Here is a 15,188-nt window from a genome sequence, read left to right as displayed (position 1 = left end):
TTGGCAGCTTTCCTTTTCAAACTCAACACTTACAATTTTCACTTGGTCACAGCCAGTGGAGTCCTGGGTATTTAGCAAGTTTGGATAATCGCCTTCCTGCCACATCCAGACTTCTGGGGTTTGGCCCTGAGAAGAGTTTCGAAATACTTTTGGTCTGCTCTGGCCCCTATCTGGTACAAATGGACTTTGTTTGGGTCTCCTGAGGCACAGGGGGCTGTGAAGGGGGTAGGGCATGCTGTTCTTCCAAGATGGAAAATCTTGTTTCAGAGACAGATTATTTTCAATATTCTAATGCAGTACTTTAATATTCAAATTCAGCACTCAAATACTCTAATATGTAGAAGTTAAATGGGTTACGAGCAGGTGTTAGAGACGGGTAAATCCCATCTCCCCTTCCCGCACCTCCTACCAATCTGTGAGTGTTGTGCTATATCCTACATGTGCCCAGCTCATTTCTATAAGCTTCAGCTTGTACTCTGTGAGGACAAGGGACTGACTGCATTGAGGCTTTCCCAGGAGGCCATGGGGGTGTGGACCGAAACTGAAATCCAGTGGATGCTGCAGGTTCTCTGTTCCAGGAAAATGCCCCTTCCATGGCCCCCAAGGGCCAGCAGTGTCCCCATTTAGGGCTAGCATGGTTTGACCACCAAAGAGGATGATGTGATCCTTGAGGCGGAAGAGGACAGCTGGCCTCTGTATTGCTGATATTAGCAGTAAGCACTCTTGCAAAGGCTACCGTGTTTCCCCGAAAATAAGACCTAGCCAGACAATCAGCTCTAATGCGTCTTTTGGAGCAAAAATTAATATAAGACCTGGTATTATATTATATTAATTATATTATATTATACCTGGTCTTGCATTATAGTAAAATAAGACCGGGTCTTATATTAATTTTTGTTCCAAAAGACGCATTAGAGCTGATTGTCCAGCTAGGTCTCATTTTCTGGGAAACACGGTGTCCATTTCAACCCAGCTCACATCTTTTACGACTGAGAAAATAGTTTGAATGCTACCTTGAAAGTCCCATTAAAATGGAGGGGGAGGGGGACTTGAACTTCAAACTATAACTACGGGCCCTCGATGTCTCAACCACAGATAAGTTTCACTGGGCTCCCCGATAACAAAAAACAAAACAAACAAAAAACAGCTGAGTTTGAATTCGGCCTGCACTGCTCACTAGAGCTCCTACACTCTGCCCGTAACTATCCTGCGGCCTCCTGCGAGCCTTGGTTCTGAGTGTGTGCCCCCGATCTCCTTTCAATCATCCACCACATCTCCAGGGGAAAAGGGCAGAGGCAGCGGAACTTTCTCCGGGGTCCTGAGCCCTAGTTGAAAGCCTGTATTCCCCAGATTCTATACCCCTACTTGACCCTGGAAATCAGGGGCCTACAAATGCCACTTGAAGAGGTTTCCCCTTAGGCCATCAGAGTTAAGAGGTATACAGTGATGCCAAATAGAGCTTTTCCAATACTTACGCTTCCCAAAAGATATTAACTTTAAATAAGTGGCAAGCACGATCCATTTGGTTTAAATATTCTGAGTTTGGTCCAGCGACCAGACTACTCAAATGCACAGATGATGAAACAATTGGTAGAATTTTTAATATTTCTTTGTTTTTCATGTAACCATTTTGTACAAGTCAAAGAGATACACCAGCAATAGCACTGCCTTTGTCACACTTGTTATTAATACAACTGCCAATTAATCCTGACATGGGAACTTGGCAGGTTACCCAAAACCTGGTATTTTATCACCTCAGGGAGCCAGCCCTTGGACATTTCTATGACATTTTATACTAATCAATCAACTTTCCTTTTTTAAAGCTGAGCCTTTCGTAGGAACTGTGAACCACACCCAAGGCCACCATTGCCCCAAACAGAAGTGTATTTGGTTTGTTGATAATTACACTTGGAAGCTGACTTTTGAAAATGTTTATTCTTACTGCTTCCCATCCAAGGGGGAAATCTATCTCAAATGTTAAGACAGAAACTCAAGTCCCCAAGAGTTTTCTCACATTATTGTATATTTTAAAATATTACAAGAGGGTGCTTCTCAAGGGAAGTGAACTTTAGAGCTGCCAAAGATAGTCGACTTTCTCCAAATCTGTTATCAATGGATCCCAAGCTGGTTTAAGTCGCTTTTGTTCTGAGGAACGATACAAGCGGCTGGGATGAATGCCATTCCAAGATATTTCCAGGACCCCTTGGCAAATGGTAATGTATCTGAAGACAGACAGGCAGCAGAGGAAGGACAGATGGGGAGAATGAATCTCCTGGGGGCTCCATGCCAAAACAGGTGTCCTGAATCTGTGCTGGGGACCACGTTCTCATGGGCTGAGGCCCGTCTCTCATCACTCGCTCATACCCTGACCCTCTGTCCTCCAGGAATTCGTTCAACTATTCTTTTTTTTTTTTTTAATTTATTGGGATGACAATTGTTAGTAAAATTTCATAGATTTCAGGTGTACAATTCTGTATTACGTCATCTATAAATCCCATTGTGTGCTCACCACCCAGAGTCAGTTCTCCTTCCATCCCCATATATTTGTTAACTATTCTTAATATAAGTCATCCTAAAGAGATCACCAAGCTGCAGAAAGTTTTACTGGTGAACTGTCAGTCCTTTCCCTATACTCTGTATCCTGGAGCTGCGGCATGAAGACATCCAGGCCCAAGTATGAACTCTGTGTGGGCCCATCATTCACATCACTGCCTCCAGGAAGAAGTAGGGCATTCAGCTCTCTCAAAACCAGTGTCTTCCTTCCTCCTATTCTACCCCCCACCCAGCATTGTTGAGTTATAATTGACAAATTAAAATTGTATATATTTGAGGTGTACAATGTGATGTTTTCATATATGTACACACTGTGAAAGGTTTACCACAATCATGCTAATTAACATAATATCCATAATGTCACATAGTGACCATTTTGGGGGGTTGTGAGAACAATTAAGATCTACTCTCTTAGCAAATTTCAAGTATTCAATACGGTCTTGGTAACTCAGGCCACCATGCTGTACTGTAGAACTCCAGATCTTATTCATCCTGCATATCGGAAACTTTGTACCCTTTGCCCAACATCTCCGCACCCTCCTGTAGCCACCAATCTTCTCTCTGCTTCTCAGAGCTCGACTTTTTTCCATTCCACATGAACCTGGAGGACTTTATGCTAAGTGAAATAAGCCAGACACAGAAAGACAAATACTGCATGACCTCCTTTTTCTATTTTTCACTTCCTCCACTCTGCCCATTTCTAATTCTAAGGAAGGGCCCAGGTTGTGCAAGGTCACAAAACTACACTGCTTCCCCAAAAATAACACCTAGCCAGACAATGAGCTCTAATGCATCTTTTGGAGCAAAAATTAATACAAGACCCGGTCTTGTATTTTATGTTAGATAAGACCCGATCGTATATTATAGTAAAATAAGACTGGGTCTTATATTAATTTTTGCTCCAAAAGACGCATTAGAGCTGATGGTCCAGCTAGGTCTTATTTTCGGGGAAACACCGTAGGCAAAAAGCACACTGGCCTTGGAGTCAGAAATCCCAACCCTGCCAGAGAACTGCTGTGTGATCTCAGTTAAGTCATTAGCCTTTCCCTGCCTCAGTTGCCTCATTTGCAAAAGAGAAGGATGTCTACCATACCTGACTCATGGTCTGAAGGACAAAAAGCAGGCAAAATGTTTTGAAAAAAAATAAACTGCACTGTACACCTGTTAGTGCTAACTCATACCAATTTCCCCAAGCATAACACCCCACCCCAAGCAAGGCACAAGCAACCACCATCTGTTTACTGTTGTAAAGGGAACAAGTGGCCAACTGATGTGGGATCAGGCATTGCAGGTGACATTTTTAAGCACCATTCTGGAGCGTTCACTCTGCCCCAAGCACTGAAGCATTCCTGCCTTTAATCCTCTACACGACAGCAGCTGGGCCAGCCTCTGGTCTCATAGATGAGGACGCTGAGGCTTGGAGAGGCCCCGATGCTGCTGAGAACAGGAACCTGGGTCTGAACACAGGCTTTGCTATCACATCCATGCCCTCACCCCCTGCCTCACATGTGCAAAAACGGGCTCAAGCCGGAGTCACCTTAGGAGGAAGGTTTTGTGGACCCTGAAGGGCTCCCTGCAAGGGAAAGGCTGTTTAGCTCTGAGATTTGCAGACTGTGTGTGCACCACAGGGAAGACAGGTCTGGCCGTCACCTCATCCCTCGGGAGTCCCATACCTACCTCCATGTCCCCTCTGTCGAGAAGTTAAATGGCAGCCCTGAGATAAACATCATGCTCTGTTTATGGGACAGAGTTCTGATCACTAATACAGGGAGGGGAAAGGTGCTATTTCTTTGGAATAGCGCTCAGGTGTCCTCTGACGTTGCCAGGGCAACTCTTCGGCGGTACAGAGTCCTCCTTGCAAGGAGGGGTGGTTGTGCAGATCTGTATTAGAGGCAAAATGCCGTGTGTCCAAGCCATGCACAGCACCACGGGAAGCAGAAGTCAGGCGCTGTGGTCTGGCAGGTGGGGCTGGGAGCGGCGGGGGCAGGAGAACACCTCCACGGCGTGTCCAGTGATGAGTCTTCTGAGATGTCATCTAGGAACTTAGCCTGACCTTCTAAAAAGGCTGACAAGCTGCATCCTGCCTGCTGTTTGTAAATTCACTGAGGAGAGAATTTTTGGGGGGATGCCTATTTTTTGGGGGATGAAGTTTCCCAAACACAGAAGGCGCTTAATGAACAGGCTGCACGCTCCCTCTGCAGTAATGCTCTGTGCACTTAGACGTGTTCAGAAAAGAAGCTGGTTTTGCTGCCGCCAAAGCTTCCCTCTTCTACTGGTCAGGAACCACCTCTGGCCCACTATTATCACCTTATGACAACAGGGTCCTATCCCTCATCTGGCCACTTGTCTTTACTGATGCTGGAACGTGAGTGGACCCAGCAAGAACAGAAAACAGACCTGGGAGGAAGCAGGATGCTAAGAACTGGGCAGCTGCAAAGAGACTGTCTCTGCGGTACTGTGTCTGGCTCCAGACCCACCTTTACCTGGCTGTGGGACTTGTGCAAGTCACTTCCCCTCCCTGACACTCAGGGCCCTGACGCAGGGTGGAGCAGATAGGTGCCACCGTTTCCTCCAAGTTCTGGCATTTTCTGCACAGTACGTTGGAGATAGAAAGTGCTCAAGAAATGCTTTAAACTATGAAGAATACGTGCTTGACCTTGGGCTCGATGGCCGAGGGTGTCTACTGGGGAATGGACACCCAGAAGGACAGAGAACAGAGACCAAAGCTCAGATGAGTAGCATAGAGGATATCCAAGGAGGAGAGGGGAGATATTGGAGTGAGAAGATATCAAGCAAATCAGAAGTGGAAAAACTGCCCCAACACTTTCTAAGGGAGCAAAGTGGGTGTGGGTCAAGATGGTACTTGTCAAAAGAAAGATCTGGTGAGCATTCTGGTAAGGCTGATCTTTAGTGGGGAGCAAGTGGAGAGAAGGGAGGATGTACTCCACTGTGAAGTGTGACAAGTGTGACAGCACAGTGCTTGGCACACGTCACTTTCTCCAGCACAGCAGGAGGCAGAAGTTACCATGTAGTCACTCCTACCCCCCAAATACAGGAAGAACCATGAAAAGAACACGAGGCTTCTGGGTCCCCAGGGCTGGTTCTGTGGCTCACCAGTTCTGCAGGCTCGAGCAAAAGTGTTACCTTGCTGAGCCCCTGTGTCGTCAAACGAAAGAACAAGGCTGACAGTACTAGAATAATAGCATGTCCCCTGCAGCCATCAGGAGAATAACATCCAAAGAGGTAAAGTGTGTGAAAATACTTTGTGAGCATATAAATATGGAATGTCTTGCCAACCAGCTGAATACTCATTACTATGGAAAAAAATCAATAAGAAGACAGAATAAGCATTCTGCTTTGACTAAAGTCAAGAAATCACTGTTAGTACGTTGTGATTCTGCCCTTGGAGATCTGGACTAACCTAAAGCAGTCTCTGGCCAGTCATACTGGATTCTGTCCACACCAGGGGTTTTGCTGGGCAGCTCCTCGCGGCTCCTCTTACTAAGGAAAAACTCTTTTGCTTCCCGCACAGGACTCTACATTTGAGCTAATGCTTCACCAGTAACACTGTCTCGGGTTTACCTTCAGATACAGTTAAATACTCCATATTCAGTGTAAGTGGCAGCGATGGGTACAATCCCAAGAGCTCCTTTCTTTTTGATATGCTACTGCTTTGTAGAGAACACAGACTAAGTAGAATAAATAAACAGCCAGTCCAGCTTAACCACCCCACAAACGAAAACCTGCGCAGCCTCTCCCCCACGTTATAGGCAAAGACACCAAGGGCAGATATACAGGAGCCTTGAGCAAAGCCACACCCCTAGTAAATGGCAGTCAGTTCCAAAGTTCATCTTCCTCTCCACTCTGTGGCACTTGCCAGTCTCCATTTATCATGGTTAAAATGTACTTTTTACATTTGTGATCTATCCCTAAATGCATCTCAGAAAAGGAGTCTGTGTCCCGCCAAAAGTGAGCTCCAACAGGGAGTTCAACCCCGGCTCTTACCTGTAAATTTGCACAAGGCGGTAAAACATGAGTGGGGATCTCATTCTCGGAGCCTGCTGGCCCCAGAGGTTTGTTCTTGACCCGGAAGGCTGTGGTGGTGGTGGCAGTGGTGGTCTGAACTGGGAGGGCTGGCTGCCACACAGTCACATCGGAGCCATTGCCAAAAGCCTGAATTGCATTTTCTGCAATAAAACAGGAGGAAATCCAATTTCAAAGTCAAGCAGCAACTGTAACAGACAAGCTACATAAAACCAGAGAAGCACACTAGAAATTCTGATTACAGCACTGGACTTCTCTGAACAAAACCCATCCACCTGGCTGTTGAGAGCCAGCCTTTGGGTCAGATGTTCAAAAATCATTCATTCAACACTGAGCTGGAGACTTAGCTATGCTCGAAGGGCAACATGTATTTATGATGTCCCTATTTACACATGTGCCTGGTCCTTGCCTTGAACCACGCATCCATCGAGCCCTTTGAAATCCAGCCTTGGACCTGTTACTTTAGATCAGAAACACTGCCCCATCTTCCAAAAAAATCTTTGTGCTCTGTCAAAATTACATACTAAACGCAATCTCATTAGTGCCATTTTTTGTTTAAAGTACAACCTTCCTAAATATGAGACTGAGGTGACTCACTAGTGTTCACACTAATTTGGCAGGCAGTGAAATCAAACAGCAAAAACTGTGATTCACTACCACCAAGCCCCGACGACGAGGCAGGCATTGCTCACAGTATACATGCAACCAGCTTCTGTAAAAGAAAAATCTACCCCACTCTCATCAATAATATAGTCAAAATTTAAGTAAGATTATTTTTCCCCTTTCTGTTCCCAGTCTTCCAAACAAAATCTACATAATTAGGTAGGAGCAGCCCTGCTTAAATGAAAAAGTTTACAATGTAAAATTTTAAAAGCTTATTACAATTTCATAGGATTAGATTGTTTTTATGGCAAGAGTAAATTGGTTGTGTATTATTCCCCTCCCCCAAATGAATAAAAAACAGTTTTTAATCAGGTCTTCAGGGATTTGGCCTGGATTTAGGATTTCTTTTTTTTATTTTTTTTATTTCATATTCATTGTCTAAGAAATCAAACGCCTCCATTTGGGACCTGAATGAACAAATTGTTAATATATGACTCTTAGCTGGCATTTTTCGATATACAAGACAGAATAATTTAAGCCTAATGTTCCTCTTAGAAGTGACATTTTGTTCTAGAATTGTTATCCTTTAAGTTCAGAAAATTGGAAGCTTGTTTTCTACAACTTTACATTTTTTAGGCTGTAAAGAACAGCTTCAAATTAATATAAATGCTTTTTTATGCTCCTAGCCATGTTACATTGCTCAACTGGTGGGGTAAAATGTACAGAAAGAGGTGCCAGTATATGGGGGACTGGTTTCCTTGAATGACCAAGGAATGACCAAGAACAACAAAAGAACACCACCACCTTCCTTTTTCTCGTTTAATGAAACCCTTTGCCTTTCATTAAAACTACCTGTGCTTCCCAGTGTGTTGGCTTTGGCACTTGGGCAGTTTGCTTTGTTCATTTGCTCTTTCATTCATGCCAATGTCAATCAAACATCTACTAAGTGCCAGGCACTGCTTTGTGCTGGAGATGCAGCAATGAATAGCAATGACAGTGATGGAAGACAAAAATCCCTGCCCTCATGGAGGTCACATTCGAACTGGGGCGGCAAGTAAGTAAAATATACAATACATGAGGTGGTGAGAAATGCTTGGAGAAAAAGGAAGCACGGGTGGCGTTCAGGGAGCACCGGGTGAGAATGGGGAGCCGCAGTTTAGATGAGGTGGTCTAGGGAATGGAAAGTGGCATCTGAAGAAAGACTTGGCATGGCAGTAACAGGCGCCTCCACCTCCAGCTCATTCTGCTCTCTCCCTCTCACATCTGTCATGCACTTTGGTGTAAAAATAACTGTTTCCTCCCCAATAACCAGAAGTAAACAATAGGTTGGCCTCTCGTATGTGATGGGGATAGCTGGGGAGGTTTGGTGAATTTGAAGAGAGCAGAATTGGGTAATTGCATTTGGGTTGGAATGTACAAACTCCAATTCCTTCTACTCTAGGGCCTTTTGCAAGAGACTGAATTTACAACCCTGCGTCTCTGGTATGCTGTTGCCCCTTCTACTTAAAGTACAAGTAGAATGACTAGAAAACATTCTGGCTGGCTTTGGTTTCTGTTGAAGACCAAACGCATTTATTTTTATTGAAAAGTCATTAGCAGTAAGATACCAGACTAGTCTCCCCTTCACCAAAATATTATTAAACAGGGACAACTTTATCTTCTCTGTGAAGGAGAGGTTCTCTAGCCAGCACAGGTATAATCTTTTCTCACTCTGACCTCTATTGTCATTGCTTTATCTTCATTAAATCGTGTATTCTGCCCAAGGAGCATGCAAGATGTGAAAAAGAGGACATACTTTTTTTTTTTTTTTTTTTTTAAGTCAAGACCAAACAATCAGCCCAAGGTATAGTTGCATAGTATGTCCAATATCTTGGCAAATGTCTCCATACTTGAGCCTAGTTTTGTGGGTTTGAATTTCACTTAAGAATCCAAAAGCTTGTTTTAGTTTTAATGATTTGGTTACAGCCACATGGCTCAAGTACACAGTGAGCAAATCACTTAGATGTGTCTTTTTAACAAAGGAAACCATGAGGAGGTTTTAGAAGTAATATGTGCATGTGGTAAATTGTTCGCTAATTCTTCAGAAATCAGCCATCATATAGCAGTGCCTCATAGAGAAATTGTCATTTGAGGACAGGGCTCTTAGAAGGCTAGCTGAACCTTGATTCCTAGAAACTTGGTCCACACCTGCCACCAGGAAGTCATACCTGGTCCCTGACGTTCAGGTATCTATTCTTGTCCAACGGGCCCTTCAGTATTGGGCATGATCAAACAACCACAGGGGACAAGGGGCTGCAAAAGCCTTTGGATCCAATCTTTGGCATGGATGGTCTATGGGAAGATCAGTACTTTATCAAGTGTGAAATGAAGATAATAACAGCTACATCTCCTAGTATTCTTGTACGGATTACAGCAAAGGTGTAACATATAAATTACACTCCCTAGAGTGAGTTGACGGCACCCAATAAATGCATGGTGGCTGCCACAAAATGTGAGTGAAGGACTCAAGCATCTCAGCTGGGTTGTCACCTTGAGCGCACGCATCTCAGTGGACAGAAGGGAGACCTGGCACGGTGCTTCTGAAGTTCGTGTGATGAATGTTGCTGTTCATGCCCATACAGTTCTCTCCATCCCTCTCCCTTTGGGAAACATGCTTTCCAATTGCCTAAAGGATACTGCAATAATAACCGATGCTATTTCCACCCGGACCCCCCAGTGCTCATCTCCCTCTCCGGAGATAACCAACCATCCTCAGGCTGCTGGCTGCAACGCCAGCTTCTTCCACTCAAGAAGTGCTTCTCCTCTGAGCCAACCCAGAACATCCAGGGGGCTATTGATGTTAACATTCTAATTTTTCTCAGACAGCCCTCGGAGGCCTACCCCCATCTAATTTGCCTGAGTGTCCCACATGGTATATTGTGCCCAGGTTTTAAGAACCATTGGAACAGACTTTGTGCTGGCTGCCAAGATCAAAATTTGATCTGTGGGTAGAAGTGTTCTCTCTCACATAATGTGCCCTCGGTTATTTGAATCTCTTGCTCTCTCAGGCTTTTGGATTCTCGGTCTTGGCAGCGCACAGTTCATCACTTGCTCTGTTCCATGCTACATTATGCAGTGTGGCCAAATGGTGTGGATTCACCATCAGTGACCAGGAAACAAAGGATGAGAGAGAGGTGGGGGTTGCGGGGGTGGAGACAGACATAAGAAACACAAAGGTCCAGCTTGAGCTCAGAGAGAAATACGTGCTTGTGTCCTATGTTTTAAATGAACTCACTGAGACACGAATTGTCCTTGAAGAAATTCAAAAACTTCAAGCACTCTTCCAGGTCGTTCCCACTGTTGCTGCAGTCACACCACGGGGCCACACTGAGGCTACTGGAATCTATGTAGTTGGGGGTCATGACTGTACCTAAAAGAGTAAAAGGGTGTTTTATTCTTGCGTGATGACAGGAACTTTTCTACAGCCTGAAAAAGAAACAAATGTTCCTCGGATGGTGGATGCACTGTGTATAATCACAAACCCCATGTTTGCTGAGTGGGAAATTACATTAAGCAGTGCATTTTCTTGACAATTTGTCTTGTGCACACAAAATAATTTACACATTTACTTTTAAAAATTATAACAGCACTCCCTGAGCTGCACTGAGGGCATTTTTTTCTTTTTTCTGCACAAATGGCATGGGTGTCATGGAGTAGGAGACAATTAACTGAATGCATGAGTTGCCAAATCCCTTGCATTTTCTTGAAAATGTCACTAATCTTCATAAACAGACAGAATACGTTTTCCACATCTTAAAAATCCTTTCAGGACTTTGAATCCACTCCCCTCAGAGTCAAATGGCTTCTTCAAAGAAACACACGGAAGCTTCGACGCTATCCTTATGGGTTACCCCACGTCCTGAATGTATATCATGAGGCCGCAGCTCCCCAGACTCTTAACTAATTGAAATAAAGTCTCCCAGTTTGTGAAGGAATTGGAAACAAACATTGGAAATTCTCTAAGCTGATGGTGCCTGGACCACTATCTCAATAGCCCTCAAAAGTCCCCAAAGAAATACCGGGTGGTTGCTGTTGCCTACATCTTCTCATATTCATGGTTTTGCAGATGAGTTGTGCATGGGCACAAACAAACAATGTGCTTATACTTAATACAACCCAAATGTCTTCTTCTGGGTGGCTCACAGCAGGCAATGCCTACTCATGCCAAGAAGCCTTCTGTTTTTATATATTTTGTGAAAGTAAGAAGTAATAGGTGGTCAGTGATCCACAGGGTATATTTGGTTCACAAACAGAAAAAGAAAAATTTCTTTGTAAGCTCTTCTGGGTCAAGGGCATATCTTCTTTGCTCTACATTCCTCACTGACTTGAATGAAATTATATGCCATTACACCTTGGGATGAGAACTTTGACCCACAATAAAGACGGAGCGCCTAATTTTGGGTGAGAAAGGAACAGGCACCCCAAACACTGAACAAAGAGGTTAAAATGTATCTACCAAGCAGGCCTGGCCCCATAGTGGGCCCCTGACATATGGAAGAAGTAGGAACAAGCTTTGTCCTGAAAGAAGTTAGAACCCAGCGACCAGTGCAGAGGGAGAGCTCCGGACCGAAGCGAGAAGTCAATTTTGGTCGGTAGAATGCATTGCCTTGGCAGATTATTCCCTTAAACGATGAGGATTTCATCATCCTCAGGCATGTAACAGTGTGCCGAGCCAGAAATGCCTGGCAGCACTGCGCCTTGGCCACTCATGGAGGATTTAATGAGCCCGTATGCCTGGGGGCCTGTGGACGAAGGTGTTCGTGGTAATTACATCTGGGAGTAGACTTGTAGTTCCTTCATGTTGTCTCCTTTGGGCTTCTCCGTATTTTTATTTTTATCTTTATTTTTTTTTACAATGAGCATGCCTTAATTACTTGTTATTTCGTAAACCTGAAATTCCTAGTCGATAAGTAATCCCCACTAGAGGCTGACTTATTTAAGGAAAGGAGAACGTGAATGCCAATTTGGAATACTGACTTCAGGAAGATACGCTCATTGGACATAGCCACAAAAATGGTCCATCACTGGTGAAAGCCATTACCCAACAGAGCACAAGGATCCTTTCCAAAAAAGTCGGGATGGGGGTGCAGATACCTGTAATATCCCTGCGTTAAGTACCATGGTTGATTTTCCCAGTGGCTCTTGCTGAAGACACGGGTGATAAAGAGTTTCGTCTGTGCTGTCATGCTTGGTGAGAGGTTCTTTGTGGCTGGTGACCTGTCTGATCCTGGCAGGAACACCCCCCCTGGCTGAGACATCACGCTTCTGACAAGCGTGATTTCCCTCATCCCGCCACAGCCTTCACTCCTCGTTCGGTCCTGACGGTGCTCTGTCACCAAGGCTTAAGCAGTCCGTGGTACCTGGAGCACCGTCCTTTCCTCCTGCCTGCCCTGCTTATCCATGGGCACACATTTGTCTCAGCTCTGGCTCGCTTCCAACTCATGGCACTTTCTTTACTTGCACTGTTCTCCTGAATGCTGAGCACCTGGTTCTTCTAAAACGCCTCAGGTCTTGAAAAGCAGCAAGTACTGTTTCTGCTGTGTCTATTCTCAGGGGGAAAAAATGTAGATGCAATCACCCCCTGCCCATGAGGAGCTGGATTACCAAGAACATTAATGGTGAGAAGGACCCCAGCAGTTAGGGTTTTTCTTTCCAAAGAGTCATTTTTGGGAAACAGCCTTTTTGAGTTTCCCAGAATGAATAAGACTTCCATGTTTCCTTTTTCCAAAGTTCCCTAATTCAATTAACTTGGTCTGACTTGCTCTCCTCTTCCATAACCAGGCTTTCTGTTGTACTTTTGTTCTGCATGGTCAGTTCTCCAACTGAGGGGTTTCACAGGTCTTCTGCCTGCTGTTTTCCTGCTTCTCAGTAATCCCTGCTTCCCGCCTTTACACATCCATTATCTTTTTTTTTCCTTTTTCTCACAGGCGAGTCCTAAAGCCCTAACATCAAAACCCCAGCACAGAGGGTTACTGGAAGATTGTTACTTTCACAGGCAGTGGCAGGCTACCACGGAAAGAGTCTGGATTTGTAAACCTGCCTTTTCTCCCGTCCTGCTTCTCCCTGATCTTACCAATTAGCCCTGAGTAGGCCAGGAGGCAGTCTGCGTAGTTTTCCTTTAGGCAGCTGCTGACAGACCTGGACTCTGGCTGGCAGTTGGTAAAAAAGTCAGCAAGGCGAGATCTGCAATAGGAAGAAAAGGGGGGAGGGTGTTTTAAAATATCCTGAGCCTCTAGACAGACACAACTTTTCTTTATTCCTTTGTTCAGATGCCTTCCTCCAACCCCCAAAATGTAGAAAACGTGAACTCTTAAAATGTTAGCATCCTGTCTCATACCACCCCCCAGCCGACCCCACCCCACCCTCCCCAGCCCTCACCCACGTGTCTGCTTGTTTGCAGAGAGGTCTTCAGGGCCTATAATGGGAGAAATCAAGGTGCTTTGAAGTTTCCATTCAATATTTATTTCTGCCTAGACTTATTTGCATCTTTAGGAAATCTGCTTCTCTACACACTCACGGGAGATCCACACTGGGAAAATATTTACTTTATACAGAAACATGTTCCTGGCATCAAAATAGGATCCTACAGCCCATCTGCTCCCGTAATTCCTACTAGCTGAAAAAATATGTGTGTCTATCTTATAGGTCATCTCTCATCCACCAGCCTAGGGGGCACTGATCTATTTCAGGCAAGTGACAATAGGGCGGAGTTTGCCTGTCTGGAACTGAAGGGAAAGGCAAGAGGGGGTAAGGTAACACTCTCTTTGGCCATGGTTTCATTGTCTCTGACTGAGTGTGGTGGGCCTGCCATTGGAGGTGGTACCTGGCGGGTCCCCTGATCAAAATGCAGCATCTGTCTACGCTTTCAGAACTCCCCAGGTCCAACACAATCCACCTGGAAGCCCTGGGAGGTGGTGAAGTTACAGAGACCCAGACGTGGACAGGGGCGGCAAACACGCTGGTCTGGGGAGGAAGACGCCTCTTTGTGACTAACTGGCTGTTTTTCAGTCTGAAGAGGATATTGTTGGAGAAATCCTGATTGAGAGCTGGGCCACCTCTGAGGTCATCTCAGCAGACAACAGCTCTGTTTCTATGTGAAGAACACAATGGACTGCCAGAGAATTTAAATTATCTGGCAATTACGGGAGACAATGCACGGTTGTCTCAGCTTTCTTCTCTTTAGCTCCCCCGAGTTGGCAACCAACCTACCCAGTGCTGTTTTTACGTCTTTCCACCCAATAAACTGTATTTACTTAGCATATTTTATGATATAAACCAGCAGACAGAGCAAGGTAGGGTGTGTGATGATCACAACGGTTTGTAAACAGCATGAAGGGACCACCTATGTGTCCCTTTCCCACCACTTCAACTAGAAGGGGATTAAAAGGCCCGATGAAATCATCAAAGTTCACAGCCCACTGCAAATGCTGCGCAGCGTTCTCATGAGACTGGTCTCTCCTTGAACCCTTGTAAACAAGGTGTGTCTGAGCCTCCGTATCGGTGCCGATCTGTGCGTTCCGTCTGTCATGTGCCTGGTTCTATCATTGCGAGTCCCCAGGGCAGGTGCTGGAGCTCTGCTTTATTTTCTTTGCACAGCACCTGACACTCCTCAGATAGGCCCTTTATGTGGTTTTCCAGGCAGGGCCATGTGCTGACGCTAAGTGGCTTGGCAAAATCCTCCATAGGAGACGTGTGCATGCACGTGTGTGTGCGCCTGGATCTCTCCCACAGTCTGAGCCTAGCTGGTGTTTTCTGACTCTAATTGAACACACTGAAGCACATAAAACCTGGCCATTTTCTGTATCCTGATTAAAGGATTTATTTTTCGGAGGAAATCCCTAAAGGTGGCTCAGGCTTACTCAACCGCCTCCAACGGCATCCAGCTTGGATTGAGTGTTAATTTCAAAAGTATCTTCCTGGTCATGAAAGTTAATGATCTAGCGGGACTG

The 15,188-nt window shown here is 45.0% G+C and overlaps 1 protein-coding gene across 3 annotated transcripts in view; it reads right to left on the bottom strand.

Annotated features, from left to right (window-relative positions):
* The window catches only part of GFRA1 (GDNF family receptor alpha 1), a 194,465-nt gene that overhangs the window by 19,858 nt on the left and 159,419 nt on the right, over nt 1-15,188 (bottom strand). For all 3 annotated transcript variants that reach the window (XM_088791844.1, XM_019725238.3, XM_074338994.2), the window contains 3 exons: nt 13,313-13,422; nt 10,475-10,609; nt 6,559-6,740 (listed from right to left, as the gene is read on the bottom strand). In XM_088791844.1, the coding sequence (XP_088647970.1) occupies nt 6,559-6,740; nt 10,475-10,609; nt 13,313-13,422 (427 nt within the window). The remainder of the gene's footprint in view (nt 1-6,558; nt 6,741-10,474; nt 10,610-13,312; nt 13,423-15,188) is intronic.

Source organism: Rhinolophus sinicus, chromosome 15 (genome assembly GCF_057876585.1).
Source record: "Rhinolophus sinicus isolate RSI-liver-muscle chromosome 15, RSI-T2T, whole genome shotgun sequence".
Classification (NCBI taxonomy): domain Eukaryota; kingdom Metazoa; phylum Chordata; class Mammalia; order Chiroptera; family Rhinolophidae; genus Rhinolophus; species Rhinolophus sinicus.
Note: the sequence above shows the minus strand (reverse complement) of the source record. Positions and strands in the feature narration are given on the sequence as shown.